This window comes from Lissotriton vulgaris, chromosome 6 (assembly GCF_964263255.1).
Source record: "Lissotriton vulgaris chromosome 6, aLisVul1.2, whole genome shotgun sequence".
Lineage (NCBI taxonomy): Eukaryota > Metazoa > Chordata > Amphibia > Caudata > Salamandridae > Lissotriton > Lissotriton vulgaris.
Window position 1 is genome coordinate 1,058,169,897 of NC_141694.1, and position 16,456 is coordinate 1,058,186,352.

The 16,456-nt window shown below is 46.2% G+C and overlaps 1 protein-coding gene across 4 annotated transcripts in view; it reads left to right on the top strand.

Annotated features, from left to right (window-relative positions):
- Nucleotides 1-6,485, top strand: part of SPAST (spastin) — a 660,914-nt gene extending 654,429 nt beyond the window's left edge. For all 4 annotated transcript variants that reach the window (XM_086927121.1, XM_086927120.1, XM_086927118.1 and 1 more), the window contains one exon: nucleotides 5,354-6,485. In XM_086927121.1, coding sequence (XP_086783247.1) covers nucleotides 5,354-5,476 — 123 coding nt within the window. In that variant the 3' untranslated portion in view covers nucleotides 5,477-6,485. The remainder of the gene's footprint in view (nucleotides 1-5,353) is intronic.
- The last annotated feature ends 9,971 nt before the right edge of the window (nucleotides 6,486-16,456 follow it).

Sequence of the window (16,456 nt, forward strand, 5' to 3'; positions counted from 1 at the left end):
ATTCCTCCTGCGGGGCCTCTCAGGGCCACAATCCTCTCTGGGGCGAACTCACGCCGGAGGATCCAAGCCAATAGCCGGCCCGACTTGTCCCCTTCCCGATAGCGGCGCTGCCGATACTGGCCCAGAGTTTGTTTGTCTAGACGATTCAGTATGTCATGTACACACGAGCGGGCTGTCCGTTCCGACTCCTGACCTAGGTCGTCTGGATCTGGCAAAGTTTGCAGGTGCAGAAGTTCATCCTCTGCGTCACGCATTCCCGAAGTAACTGTTTCCGGACTCCATAGGTGAGGGTCATACATTCACCACGTATGACCGCCTTCAGGGCATCCCATTTGGGAGAATAAGTAAGGTCCCCTCCCTCCCAGTTCAAGTCAAGGTATTTCGTGAGGGCAGTCACCACATGGTCCTTCCCCACCTGGTCCTGTAAGAGGTCTATCGGCATCCTCCAGGTGCGAGGGCGGGAGGGCTGGTTCTTCCACTGGACAACGCATGTTACTGGAGAGTGATCGGATAAAAAACGGGCCTGATGCGTGACCGTTAGGGAGAGAGAAGCGTCCACATTTGCCGCCAGAACCCTGTCCAGTCTGCTGTGTGTGTTATGAGTGGGGGAAAAACACGTAAATAGTTTTTGAGTCGGGTTACCCAGGCGCCACACATCACTGAACCCTAAGTTCTGCATCACCTCTCGAAGTTGCGCTGTCATGGGTGGCTTCGTCCCTGTGCTGGGAGGGGACCTATCCAAGACTGGGTCCAACACACAATTAAAGTCCCCGAACCATAGCAGTGGTCCCTCCAGATCCGAAACAAGGACCTCCTGCAGGTGCAAAAAGAAGTCAGGGTCGTCTACATTGGGTGCGTATGAGTTTAAAATGGAGAGTTCCCTCCCGTCCAGCTTCACCCGCAGGAGCAGGTACCTGCCATTGATATCCGCCTCCACATATTGGACGGCGAATGGGACCCCAGGGGCCACCCAAATTAGGACCCCCCTAGCATATGTTGAAAATGAGGAGTGAAACCAGTACAATCCTTTTTAACAAAACATGGTACAATATGTAAATAGTATTGTTGCATGTTCTTCTTCACTTTGATCCCAAAGAACTGATGCAGGCAGCCGACATGTGTTTTGTTACTCTACGTAACTTCCTCAAGGCTTGTTTATCTTGTAATTGAAAGACATCATAGTCTTGCATAAAGATTTCAAGAACAAATTAGTTCTTAGACCTTGTTAAAAGGATACATTGCTTCCTGATCCAACTAAAGTAACTTGTCATGCCCCCAAAGCCAGATAAATGTAATTCTCTCTTTGAGATATAGTTGTCTGTGCAATATTTGTTTCCCCAAGTTATTACGATGAAAAGATCAGTTCAGAAGATGGTCCTATGTGTGAAATCTGTATACGCGGCAGTGTGCTGCTTTCTAATTCCCTCCAAACAATGGGATTTCGATAGATCCTATGTGCTCGAAGCAGTGATTATGTATAACCAATGGCTTTCTCCGTATGCGGCAGCATACTGTTTACTGGGTATCTCTGTGCGTGGGAATGTTATAAGTCCTGCATTCGGCACGCAGTAATTCGGCGTTAAAAAGCAGCTCTAAATGTGTGAGTCCTTACGTGACACGAGGGGAACTCGGATATGTCCTTTGAATACTGCCGCGCGAAACGGAAATCTGGGGTGTTCCGAGGAAGTGTAGTCGTGGTCTTAGGGCTTCAGGTCAGCTGGACCAAATCACTCCTGGTTCCCCTTCACAGGAAATGCTTACATGGTTGTCTGACAGTCCTGCCTCCCTGTACACTGCCTTAGTTTGCAATAGCCTTACTACCAGAGCTCACTTGGAGTCTCAACCTCCACCCACTACGAATACGAACAGTAAGAGACATAGATAAACTTGGCTTTTACGGTTCTGCTTATGGCTGCATACAGGGATTTTTCTGGGTGAACAAAACCCCTAAAATAGTCTTCCAGATATGTGTGCAATCCATGTATGACGGAGAAATGGGGATGAAAGGCCCATGCTTTTACTACTGGGCATCTCAGCTCCAGGTGATTAATAATTGGCTCTTTGGAGGTTTGGAAGATTCAGCCTTACGTCTTGAAGTATTCATACTCGCTGCTCACTCATTGATAGCCGGTTGTATGGGGCTTCTATCCTAAGCTCATTCCCAGAGGTGGTGAAAGTCCCATTTTTTTTCTGACAGGCTGCCCTTCGGTGGACTGGATGGGACTATCAACCCATGCATGCAGGAATCACCCTTGTGGCAGAGCACCTGGCTTTGTTACACTACCCAGCTGGAAGGCTGTAGCCGCTGGAACCTAATGGACATTTCAAAGTTAGGTGATGTGTCATCGGACTCGCATGTGAAAACTTTTACAGAGCTACTGACTGATTTCACACTGAACAAGTGTCAATTTTAAAGATATCGCCATTGCGACATCTGTTGTAGATCTACTGATGAACACTAACCAACCTACAGAATACAACCCCTAGAAACAAAAATTACCTGTAGCCTGTTGTGGTGGGGCCCGATCTCAACACTTTACAAACCCCTTGTGCTGAATGCCCTGGTGGGCCACTGAAAGAGAAATGGAAGGACTGTGTGGGCGACTAGAGGAATGCGGAAATGAGGATGTGGGTGGCCTTTGGAGGGGAACGCATATTGGTGGGTGATTAGGGTTACCATACTACGGTGCAACATTTCAAGGAATTGGAAGTCTATCCAGGCTCCATCGCAAACTTTTTGGAGAGCAGCAATGGACTGGTGTGCCAGACTAGAGGTACCGGTGTATTGAGGTTTTCGTCAAAAGAATATTCCCTTTGGGACAGCTTAATATAGGAACAAGTTTCTCAAAAACAAATAAACATAAACCAACAATACCATGACACTATACTTGTGAAGCAATATACACAACTAACTTATGAGAAAATACTGCACAGTTTATTCATTTATAATACAATAGTTTAAAAAAGAAGGGACAGACAAATAAAATAAGGAAACAATAAAATTCCTATTTGTAAAAAAGGAGGGAACACACAGAAAATCAATTCAGCGAAAGCGTCAGAATTATTCTCCAATTAATGTAGGACAAATTCCTCCTTGATTTCGTGCGACGCGTTTCGGCAGACCTTCTAATAAAGCCACCTTCATCAGGAATACATATAATGTCTTCCCAGTTAGTTCTGTAATTTAAGAAAGATACATATAACATTTCTAAAAAACAAAACATTACATTTTAACAAAATTGCATTTACATAATGAACATCCTATCAAGCAAATCTCATAATTACATTGCCTCAAAGATTATTGGATAGTGTCACAAGTATACATATTAACATACTAAACATAAATTACAAAATAATAACAGAATAGACACAGCACAGAGTAGCATAAGTTAATAATCACAGACAACATACTGATGATCTGATAAAAGCAAGGATATCACCTTTGTTCCATTTCTACAGAGCCATTAATTCACTCTATTTATACACCAACAAATAGGTCTCTATATATCAGCAGGGTGCCAGTGTTGTTCCAATGCTACCCTTATGAGCTCGTAATTGTAATAGGCTATTGTCTAATCAGGCCTCCTATTACTATCGGTGAAATACCTTTTCTTTAAAAGCTCAGTAAGAGACACAAACAGGTTCATCCTGGTAGGCAGATCACTGAGGGGCACAACATAGTCATCCTGTCCCAGAGCGCCTACATATAGTCTAATAAAGCAAATCTCGCAGACACATACCTCGTATTATTACAGAGGACACCACCGGGAAGATACCTCCTATGTCCTTGATAAAACTCTTGTGATATTACGGAAATTCTTCTTATTGCCAGCGATCTACAATTTAAGGATACGGAGTGAGCGGTGAATATGTGTATATATACAGTTCCTTGTACCCTTTCTCTAACAAGCTGCGTAAGCAGACCCACCTTTCTTGATAATCAGGGCTGCAGTATCAATGTACCCCAGGATCGATATCTCTGGTTCAAATGGGCTGATAGGAATACGAATAAAAACTACAAAAGATAAAAATTGATAGCCCATGAATAGGGATATATATCTGCTTTCCTTCAACTATACACTGCCTAGGTAAAGTTAAATATACTCACATTAATATAATGTTATAGCTCCTAGACACGCGGTAACCAAGCACTCTTCGGTATACTTATCAATCTCATCCACCTAAAGAAGTAGATAGGTACACTTAGTTTACGAATGGCTGCTTATTCTTACAAAAATCGCTAGCCTCCTGCCCGGTAAAGCTAACATTATTAAAAAATACTTACACTCCTAGATAGTGGCGTAACTCAAAATATCATAACGGTTCTTGAATGAAAGATACCGCCTATAAAAAAAATGAAAATAAAAACGAACATAATTAGGGAAATATCAATGCCTAATTAACGCCCTAAAGAGACAACGTCCGTGGCTATATATTTACCGGTTTCGTAGAATATACGGCGTCCCGCGTGTCGTCCAAATCAAGCCTGCAAAGTCAGCCAACTAACCAAACACCGGTCTTTAAATACCCGTATTATGAGCGGCAATCGGACGTATCTACGGAAATCCGGGTAATACGCCCACAATGCTAAACTTCCTGTTTCTCCTTCGAAGCTCGCAATAGAGACAGGACTATACGTAGTATCCACATTAACGCGCATTGTCAATGAAATGAATAGCGTAGTGGACCCACAAAATGAACATTGCTCTAACCGATTTATTATCCACAGACAAAGTTAAACATTTGATTAAAAAACACACAACGTGACCCTGTAAACAGAGCAATGCTCATGTAAATTTATTGGGAGTATCGGTGTATCGAGGACAGAGTTTCCCACATAAACGTAAGATGATTTGGAGACAATGGTTTACCTGTTATATTATAGTGGTGATTTAGAGAGTAGGGCGGGGTGCTTACTCAGGCCCCCCTTTCCATGCTTCTCTGTTGCATTTCCACCCTGTTTAACTGGCTACAAAATGTGACGCGCTGTTTCTTTGTTTATGTACTGATTTCCTCATTTAAAAAATATATTTTACATTGATTAGGAAGAATATATATATATATATATATATATATCTGCCCTAAAATAGTTCCTGATTAATACATTGTTTCAGAAACTATTTCACAAGTGATTGGGATAAGCAGATACATCAAAGTTTACTTATTAATGGGACCCACCCTCCAGCATACTACTAGCAGTGTGTAACAAAATTATTTTCAATGACACCTTTTGTATATTCCATTATGTTATAGATTTGTCTTGAAAAATAATGTGCAAGTAGCATTTATTTAACTTGAGCATTGGAACATTTGTGATGCCTTTAATTGTTCATATTTCACTGCCTTTACTTAGATGAGGAATATCCGATTATCAGACTTCATTGAGTCATTGAAGAAGATCAAGCGAAGCGTGAGCCCCTCAACTCTGGACGCATACATCCGTTGGAACAAGGACTTTGGTGATACAACAGTGTAAATGATGACCAACCTTGGCACGGGATGTGTGGATTAAAACTGCCATTGATAGCAAAAGCTACTATCCTAGAGAAGTTGACTACTAAGTTCTGTCAGCATTTTAGAACTTTACAGATCTCTATCAGAAGAACAATATAATGCACTAAATCTGGATAAACTGAATAGGTCTAATTAAAATAAAATATACAGTGTGAAAATAACATGCTGATCAAGGGCTTTCTACTTTAGGATTTGGTGTTAAGTCATCCACCATCATTGGTGGTAAAAAAGCACTGCATAGGGAAGCGGCCAAAAGAAAATCTCACCAGGCATGAAGGTATGGGATAAAATGAACAAAAAATTAACAATTTGTATATATATTAGTAGGTGCAAGTTTTCTAATGGCACAACTCTTTGGAAAAACCCGTGCCTTACATTCCCTTATTCGTTTTGCCTGTCTCTGCTTGTCTTTTTGTATGTTTGCATCCCTACCTGATTATTTCTAATCTGTAATTAGAATTTTGTACATGTGTATCTTATTCATTTTTGAATGAGAAAACTAAGGCTGCAGTCAAATTGATTTTGTGCCAAATAAATGATTTTGTAACATGAAAATAAAATAATTTACAATGGCTGGTAGAAACCAGCTTATTTGTTTAATCACACTATCCACTCTTTGCCTTTAAGCAGTTCCTTAAAGCCGCTATTTTGTGGATCCAGCATATTCTATTTGCCTTGTTCAAACTTAAAGCTTTTACGTTATCCCAGAGCACAGACAATTTATTTCCCCCCATTTTCGTTTAACAGAGTAATATTTAGGTTTTCATTCAAATTTCCATGAATTACAGAAGGCCATTTCTAAATTGTCGGGCAAAAGTCAAGTGTCATTTTTCTTTTGGAGTTTTCCAAAACAAAGTGCACAGAAAAGTGAAGTCCTGTATTGAACATACAGCTTTATTTGCCTGCCATTTTTAATGTTTGTCTGGTTTGTAAGTGTTCGAAAACATAAATAAATTATTTCCTATTTGTAATCACATCTGACTGTGTTGTATTCACAAGGTTAAGTCTCTATTAGTGGTTTTCACTTTTCTTTGTTTTTACTGCGTATATCAAAACTAATACTGCATTCATTCTGGATCAAGCTCCGGACGGAGCGCAGGATATTTCTCATACTTTTGCCAACTTGTGGATTGCATCAAAATTTGTGGGGAACGTTTTAACCATCCACAGGGTGTCTGCAGGTGCCTGTCACACTATGCTTAAGTTGACAGAATCCTCCTTGATTTGACTCCCCTTTCTGTAACTCGATCACATCATTCTTGCAAGGAAGTGTGTAAATTGTAAATGCCATAATTTCCTCATACTCCGATTAAAGCAGCAGCGTCTGTCTAGTAAGTTGACAAACTACAATGATTCCAGAATGCTGCTGTCGCCAATTAGACACTAGAAGCACATTTCAGCTACTTTGCCGGGTAGAATGCAAAGGAGTATACGTCATCCACAAGTTCCTCGCTGGCAGTTAGGAAATACTAAGAGGGAGATTTACTAAGATTTACACCATATTTGCAACACAAAAGTGATGCAAGTTGGCGCAAAATCTTTTTTCCCCCCAATTTACTTTCCAGCGCTGGAAATAACTTGTATTACTTGGTGCCAAGGGCTCATACCATGGGTTGCACATGGGCATTACCATGCAACCACCCAAGGTTTCTGGAGCTAAACCTTATTTACCAAATAAAGTAGACCGGGTTTAGCGTCAGAACACTAAGCCCTTTTGAAGTAGGCGCAAAGAATGAGAAATTCTTTCATTTCTCCTTTCTTTTCCGGCTTTGTACATGTGCTGCACTTTGTAGCACACATACAAAGAGGGAAAAGGGTTCAAGTTAGTCTAAGCATGGTATTTTATACTGGAAGGGTATCCTTCCAGGACATAACCTATTCTTCACTCACGGAAAAACCCTTGCACTATGGCGCAAAAGTATCTCCGTGGCTCATGACACCTGATGAACAAGTTACTTACCTTCGGTAACAATATATATGTAAGAAACATTAGTTAGTTATTGATTCCTTACTTTAGAATTACCCCCAGGCGTCAGACTGGATCCTGAAAGTTTTTTGTGAGCAGTACCTCTACGTGTCGGAAGGTGGCGTCAGTCGGCTCCGCGTTTGTTGTTGGCGTCGTGTCGCCGTGATCAGGTTGCAGTAGCTACTTAGACGACGCCCTGGTGCGCTGACCTCAGTTCTGTGTACGACTTTCTGCGCCAGAAACGCAGAGCCATGCAAGACACTGACCACTGGTGCACATAACTAGGGTCCTGAAAGGATGTCCTTAACCCTAGAAATCAGTTTGCAGAACGAGGAGGATGGGTGGGGTGGTAAGGAATCTATAACTAACTAATGTTTCTTAAAGATATTTCGCTACCAAAGCTATGTAACTTGTTCATCTGAAAGAAACATGTTAGTTATAGATTCCTTACATTAGAATAGATACCCTAGCAATACCAACCCCAGAGGTGAGTCTGCAAACCAAGATCACACCAGAAACTCCTGGAGGAAAGAACGGCCAAAGAAGCCATCTCTCCGGACTTGACTGTCAAGACAGTCGTGTTTTGTAAAAGTGTGCAACGAAGCCCACGTAGCTGCGAAGCCCACGTAGCTGTCTGACAGATGTCATTCAGAGGAACGCCTCTTCCCAGAGCATTGGTTGCTGCCGTCGCCCTGGTGGAATGGGCGCGCAGCCCCACTGGAGGCTCCTTCTTTGCCAAAGAATAGCAGGCTTTGATGCACAAAATGACCCATCAGGAGATAGTTTGTTTGTGTAAAGCCCAACCTTTCTTAGCACAAACGTTCCCAACAAAGAGCTGGTCATCCACCCTGAACTGTTTGTTGCGATCCAGATAAGAGGAAAGCTCACGTTCTGGGTCCAGACGGTGGAGCCTCTCTTCCTCTTTCGAAGGATGCGAAGGCGGAAAGAAGGTGGGCAAAGTGATGGTTTGCCCGCTGTGAAAGGCAGTGACAACCTTCGACAGGAAGAATGGACGAGTCCTGAAAACTACCTCGTCCGAATGGACAGAACGGAAAGGACACTTAGATGAAAGAGTCTGGAGCTCACTCACTCACTCTTCTGGCAGATGTGATGGCAACCAGGAATGCAGTCTTAAGAGTTAAAAGCCTCAAAGGACAGTCATGAAGCGGCTCAAAGGGAGCACACATTAAATAAATTAAAACCAGATTTAAGTCCCACTGAGGCATAACAAAAGGAATAGGAGGAAAGAGATGAGTTATGCCTTTCAAGAAACGATTGACAACCGGGGACTTGAAATGAGAAGGCTGATCTGGAAGCCGAAGGAAGGCAGAGATGGCCGAGAGATAGCCCTTGATAGTGCCTAGACCAGAGCCCTGCTAGGCCAAAGAAAGGAGGAACAAGAGAACCTCAGAAAGAGGGGCAGAGAGGGGATCCACAGCCTGTGTTGTGCACCATGCCACAAATTTGTTCCACCGACAGGCGTAAACCGTCTTAGCAGAAGGACGTGCTAGACCAGAGCCCTGCTAGGCCAAAGAAAGGAGGAACAAGAGAACCTCAGAAAGAGGGGCAGAGAGGGGATCCACAGCCTGTGCTGTGCACCATGCCACAAATTTGTTCCACCGACAGGCGTAAACCGTCTTAGCAGAAGGACGCCTGGCTGCCAAAATAACATTGCAGACTTCGGGAGGCAGGTCAAACAATGTCAACTGCCGCAGCTCAATCTCCACGCAAGGAGATGGAGGCTGGACAGGTTTGGGTGGAGGACCACCCCCTGCTGCTGCGACAGAAGATTCTCATGAAGAGGCAGATGTGTAGGAGGATCGATGGCCATGTTGAGCAGTTCCGGACACCAGACTCTTCTTGCCCAATTCAGAGCCACAGGGATGACTTGGGACCAGTCGCGCCTGATCTTCTTCAGCACTCTGGGCAGAAATGGTATAGGCGGAATGGCGTACAACAGACGGCAACTCCACTCACGACGAAAAGCGTCGTCTAGCGCGCGCTGCCTTGGAAATTCCAACGTGCAGAATTGCTGACATTGTGCATTCTCTTTGGTGGCAAATAGATCTAACAAAGGCTCTCCCCAATGTTGAAAGAGACCTTGCACCACCTCTGAGTGAAGACGCCATTCGTGATCCATCATGCACCTGCGGCTGAGTTAGTCGGCCCTGGCGTTCAGTGAACCTGCCATGTGTTGAACCACCAGAGATATGCCCTGATGTTCCAGCCATGTCCAGAGGCGGAGGGCCTCCCGACATAGGGTCCACGACCCCACCCCGCCCTGTTTGTTGTAGTACTACATTGGCAGTGGTGTTGTACATAAACACCTGCACTACTCTTCCCCGGACAGAGGGAAAGAATGCTTTGAGTGCAAGATGAATCACCCGAAGCTCCAGAAGGTTGATGTGGAGCCCAGACTCTGCCGGAGACCTGAGGCCTCTGATCTCCATCTCCCCCATGAGGCCACCCCATCCCAAAAGGGATGTGTCCATCACCACTGTGTGTTCTGGATGGGGAAGGAAGAGGGATCTGCTGTTGACCCAATCCTGGTTAGTGAGCCACCACTGCAATTGTCGTGCAGTGCCCTCCGAGATCAGGACGCAATCGGACAGATTCCCCTGATGCTGCACCCACTGGAACTTTAGGTCCCACTGCAGAGCCCGCATATGTCACCTGACATGATTGACCAGCAGGAGGCCATGCGGGCCAGCAGCCTCAGGGTAATTCTGACTGAAACCCAGGATAGAGGCTGAAAGATCGGAATCATAGCCTGAGTATCCCGGACTCTCTGTTCGGGAGGATAGACCCGAAACCGCATTGTGTCCAGAACTGCTCCGATGAAGACGAGCTTCTGAGAGGGAATCAGGTGTAACTACGGCACATTGAAGGAGAACCCCGGCAAATGCAGGAGGTCAGCCGTAGTCTGGAGGTGGGAGCCGACTGCCAGGGGCGAGCCCGCCTTCAACAGCCAGTCGTCCAGATAGGGGAAGACGGAAACCCCTGATCTGCGCAGATAAGCTGCGACCACCGCCATCACTTTAGTGAACACCCAAGGGGTGCTGGTAAGGCCAGAGGGGAGCATTGTAAACTAAAAATACTCGTGGTCAACCATGAACCGCATTTAACGCCGGTGGGCCGGCAGGACGGGAATGTGAAAATAAGCGTCTTGCACGTCGAAGGTTACCATCCAGTCTTCCGGGTTGAAGGAAGACAAGACCTGAGCAAGCGTCAACATCTTGAACTTCTCCTTCCGGAGGAATCGGTTGACGTTCCTGAGATCCAAGATAGGCCGCAGGCCCTTGTCCTTCTTGGGGACCAGAAAGTAATGGGAATAACAAACAAGACCTACTTCTGGAACAGGAACTCACTTGATGGCTCCCTTTGCCAAGGGAGCCGTAACTTCCTGCTGGAGAAGGGCCAGGTGATCATCCTACATGTGATGATATTGTGGTGGCATGGCTGGAGGGGTAGCCTCAAAGGAGAGGGAGTAGCCCCTTCGGACTATCTGCAAAACCCACCTGCCCAACATGATGGTGCGCCAGCGGGGGAGGTGATGGCGAATCCTGCCACCCACTAGCGTTTGATGGGCCTGAAATGTCAGACTAGGAAGGTTTGGAGGCTGCTGCAGGAGGGGGGGGGGCAAGGGGTGGACTAGCCCGCCCACTGGCCCCCGGAACCACACCAGTTGTTCCCTCGTCCCCGGCCGTGTGAAGGTTGGGTAACTTGCTGCAGCCTGTGGCTCTGGGCAGGACGTAGCGGGGCACACCTTCCATAGCCATGAAAGGGGCAAAAAGCAGACTGCGGAGGGCCGGTGGAGAGGCCCAAGGACTTGGCTGTAGCCCATCTGTCCTTGAAACGCTCTAGAGCGTTGTCTGCTATGTTGCCAAAAAGGCGAAGGCCATCAAAGAGCATGTCCATCAAGGTGTTCTGGACATCCCCCCAAAAGCCAGTCGGTCCCATCCAGTCGTTTCGACGAAGCGCTACTGACGTTGAAATTGTCCTGCCCAGAGAGTCAGCGGTATCCAGCCCACAATGGATAGTAAACTTCGCCGCATCCCTCCCGGCGGCGACAGCCTGGAAGACCACAGCCTGGGCCTCCTCCGGACACTGAGGCAGCACCAGCTCAACCGTATCGCACACAGAATAGGAATAATGGCCCAAGAGACATGCTGTGTTTGCACAGGCCTAAGCTGGCGGAAGAGATGATCTTCTTCCCAAGATGGTCCAGCTTCTTGGATTCCATTTCCGGTGGAGCGGTAGGGAATGAGCTCTTGGAAGTGGAGGCTTGGACCACTAAGCTTCATGGGGTGGGTGTTTGGGAGAGTTAAGTGGGGTCGCCTGGAGCTGGGCGGTGGCGTTGGGCAATCATCCTGTCCACGGGAGCCTCTGTGTTGAGCCCGGACCACGTGCCCAAAGCAGCAGGGGCTCCCAAGAGCTCGCAGCCAGTTGAAGCACCTCTGTCAGGGGGTTAGTCCTGACCACCACCCTAGGCATCTCGAGGTTGCGAAACTTGGCCGCCCTACGCAACACCACTGCATATGACGTTCCCTCCACCGCAGCCACGGTAGAAGGAGACAACATGCCTAGGTCAGGGAAGGTGTCGATCACTGGCATCTCCCAGTTCCTCTCTCCAGTCCTGGTCAGAACCTAGTTGATCAGTTAAAGGGTCACCTGAGCCCTCCCAGTCCTCCTCCTCATATTCAGGTTGCCAATCTTGCCGAAAAGGGACCCCAGGACTGAACAGGGGCACAAAAACCCCATTCTGCGCCGGATCCGGCGTCGGGCAATGCCGGTCCGGGTCTCCTTCGGGATGGAGGCCGGGGTCAACGCCGGCCGGGGACACGACTGGCGTTGTTGCGGTACCGGAGGAAGTGGCACCAGTGGAGGTGTAATGAGGTCAACCGGATCCGATCCTGATCCAGGCCTGGATCCAAAGGGGGGCCTGCGGCGTCGTGGCCGGAGCTGACGGCGTAGAAGGCCTAGGTCCCCCAACTGAGTCCACGGGGCCCAAAGGTTCGGGCTGCCCAAAGATGGCATGCATCGCTTCGTAGAACGTACGACGTTCGGCGGGAGTCGCACCGGGTCCCGGAAGGGAAGGGAAGCCCGGAGCAGACTCTTCGGACACCGCCCGCATCCCTCATCGCGTCAGCCGACCGTCAGGGAGAAGTCGAAGAGCCACGATGCTTCTTCGACGACTTTTTGCACTTCGACTTACCCGACCCAGTGTGCGAAGCCTTCAATGACTTGGACGAGTGGTGATGGCTTCGCGACCGGTCCCTCTACCTCCCTCGCGACCCGGACCTCGAACGGCACAGAGTCTACAGCTGGCACTCGAGTACCTTTCGGGCCCGCTTCCGCAAAGCCTTCGGCGCCATCGACCAGCAGTCGGAGCACGACTTGGGGTCGTGGTCGCGCTCCAGGCAAAAGAGGCACACACAGTGTGGATCCGTAACCAACATCAGTCGGGGACGGGAGCCGCAAGCCTTGAACCCAGGCATCCCTCGTGCACCAGGAGCCGTAGACTCAAAAAAGACGTAGTCAAAAGTCGAGAAAAAAATCTGTCAAAAAGTGATTGGAGGTACCCCTCTCTCTGGATCTGTGCTGGCTGGTGCGGAAAAAGAAAGTACTGACACCTCGCAAGGGCGGTGTCTTAAGTAGCTGCCGCAACGTCATCCCGACGACGCCAACGACAAGCGCAGAGCCGACCGACGCCACCTTCCGACACGGAGAGGTACCGCTGACGAAAAACTTTCCGGATCCAGTCTGGCGCCTGGGGGTATTTCTAAGGTAAGGAATCTATAACTAACGTGTTTCTTTCAGATTTCAGCGCCGGCACTAGGGTAAGGGGAGGAGAATGCCATATTTTTATAAATATGGCGATCTCCTTTTCATGCAAAGCAGCAATTGCAGCTGCTGCACTGGGCTGCATGAATAAGTAGTAAATCTGGCCCTGAGTTTCCAATTTCAAAATCCACAAGCCATACAAACCACTCTTTCCACAGCTTGTAGCCCCTCCTCCCCCCCTCCCCTCCCCTCCCCACTGCATTCAAAATATCTACAAGCTTTGAAAGTACAGGTTTTCCTGTTATGTGAGCAAATCTTTGGAATTCTGTTCAGCACTTTAATCTCCCCACTTCAAATTCAACGAGCATTGGCAAACAAATACTTTTTGCCTATGCAAAATCTATTAGCGTTGTCAATGTTTTCATACATGTTGCGCAGCAGTTGAGCTGCTGTGGAACATGCCTTAAAGTAAATAAACATGATTCACTCAAAGCTGGCCACGACAGTGCTTTTTTATGTTTTACTTTATGCCTTGCTATACAGCTGTCTGCTATGTAAAAAAAAAAAACCATTGATACCGACAATAGATTTTGCATAGGAGAAACCTATTGGTTTTGTCACTGCTTGCTCGTGTTGATAGCCACACATCTCGTCAAAACTTGATTCCAGATATATTCTTCCACATTATATTCAGTTGTATTATGCTAAAACCACACCAAACATCGATGTGTTATGTGTAAACGGTTTTACTGAATATCTTTTCATCCTGATGCTTCGCGGGAACCAGACAGTCTTGAGAAGAGTAGCCCCTCAGTTTTCGGACGCTCAAGGGATCGCCCTACTTTAAAGGATTTGCAAAGCTCGAAAGTGTACGTGTTGGAGCATGGATTGATTTTCGAGATTGTGTGTGATGACAACGGCTCCATGCAGTTATCTTCTATTTCCGACCTAGACGATGTTCCGAAACAGAGTCTACAAATCACTGTAGAATTCTTTAACAGCATCAGTCACTTGTGGCTGTAATGATTGGAATTTAAACGTGTTGCCATGTGCGACCCTCACTGTGCTTAATTCACAACACATGGTCAATCAAAGATAGACAGGGGTCGGAGCTGCTACTCTTGAGTTTGAACTCCAAACTTGCCCCTTCGGTACCGCTTGGTTTTAGCCTGAATAAGGCAGCAAGCAGGATCGGAACGTAGGCATGCATGTCAGTTAGCGACCCCTTTAGTTTCCACGTTTAATTACCCTTCCCCTGACGGGTCAAGAATGGAACAAGCCGTCCATCCGCCATTAAATGTATGTCCCTGAGATAAAATGGTGTGTGGTGTTACTCAATGTCCCTGCCTGTCCAACCTAAAATAAATGAAAAGTTTTTGTTGAAGGATGCATTTATATAATCACCATCCGGGTTAAATATCTGAATTTCTGGTTTCTGTTTCAGAGCTGAAACCTAAAACAGTTTTTCTTCAGTCTACAATAGAATGTTCCCTAAAGTACATGCAAAGAGCAGTACTAATGGCATGTATGCGCTGAGACAAGTTGTACACTGTGCAAGCTTTTGAGTTTGCTAGACCACCGCGTAACTGAAAACTGCACCTGGGTGTGAGCATCACTGTTGTTACTATAATACCGTCTACCCAGCGCGCTTTTAAAACGTGCACACAATTTTTAAGCAAGCACTGGTAAATGCATTAGGTTGCGCCTATGTGATTGATAATAAGCAGTTTTTTGTTTTAAGATGTAGCTTGCTGAGTAGTATTAGAATATAAGTTACAGGAACTCTGCTAAAGTGTTATGGCTTGTTTATATACACATCTGCAATATATTCTGCTGTTACTGGTAGTTTAGTGTGGATAAGTAATAGCAAAATGTTGAAAATTGAAACGAAAGAAGGAAATAATAGAATTCATTGATGTAATAGCGATATTATGAGTTGAGAGGAGCTCTGGCAACTTTTGGGCATGGTGCCACTGCACCTGCTGCACCACTCAAATCATGCCCCTGTTATCTGCAAGGTAACTGCACTTGTGACTGCCTGTTTAGTAGTAAAATATAGCAATATTTGGTGTTTAGTGGGGTGCCTAGAGCTTTTGTTCCTGGTGCTGCTGCACTATTCAAATAATGATCCTATAGCCTTCTAGATAAATGCACTAGTGACTGTCTTGTTTAGAAGTAAAATTTAGCAATAATCTGGGTTTAGTGGGGTCCCTAGAGCTTTCGACCGCAGTGCTACTGCACCATTCAAATCAAGTCCCTTTTAACTGCAAGGTAACTGCAATTGTGACAGCCTGTTTAGTTGTCAAATATAGCAATATTACGTGTTAAGAGTTCTGACAACTTTTTGGCCATGCCACTGCACCATTCAAATCATGACCCTAGTGCCTGAAAGATAACTGCACTTGTGACTGCATGTTTAGGATAAAATATAGCAATAATCGATGTTTAGTGGGGTGCCTGGAGCTTTTGGTCCCGGTGCCACTGCACCTGCTGCACTATTGAAATCAAGCGCTTGTTAGGTGTTCAGAGGAATTCTATTAACATTTTACGGTGCACCATTCAAATAACCCTGCTGCCTGCAAGATTACTGCACTTGCGACTGCATGTTTAGGAATAAAATATGGGCTGCCCCTAGTATGGGTTCCTACAGTTCCCTACAGTTATCTTGAAATGTATCACCAGGAGGGCATCTCACAAAAAGTGACGGACTGGCCTCACACACCGCCCTGTGTCATGCTTCATCATCAGCTGTCCTCGCCCTCTAAAAACTTTGTTTGATAGAGGGCGGGCATACACCTAGAGACAGGGATGACCTTATAAAGCTAAGTGGTGGCCCGTGAAATAGTGAAAGGTGATCTAAAAACCATTACACTTGTCAATAAACTGTATTTATTCAGGAAGCAAATGCATGGTATTAAGAGGTGAACGGTGATCTGGGACGTTACTCTCCCTTCACTGTGTTAAGTGTGGTCAACATGTTTCTGCATTCGTGTCCCCGTAGGGTACATAGCATTCGTCAGGACCAAAGGGTTTCTAACTATGGGTGCAGCCTTTTCGCACGTGGTGCAAAAAGGACCTACCACCAGAGGGAAGGGGCTGTGGGCATCAGGCTCCCCGATCGGTGTAGTACCAGTGTAAGTGACTCCTAAAATACTATCCTACTTGCTCCATGGTAGGGCGAGTGTGAAAGGG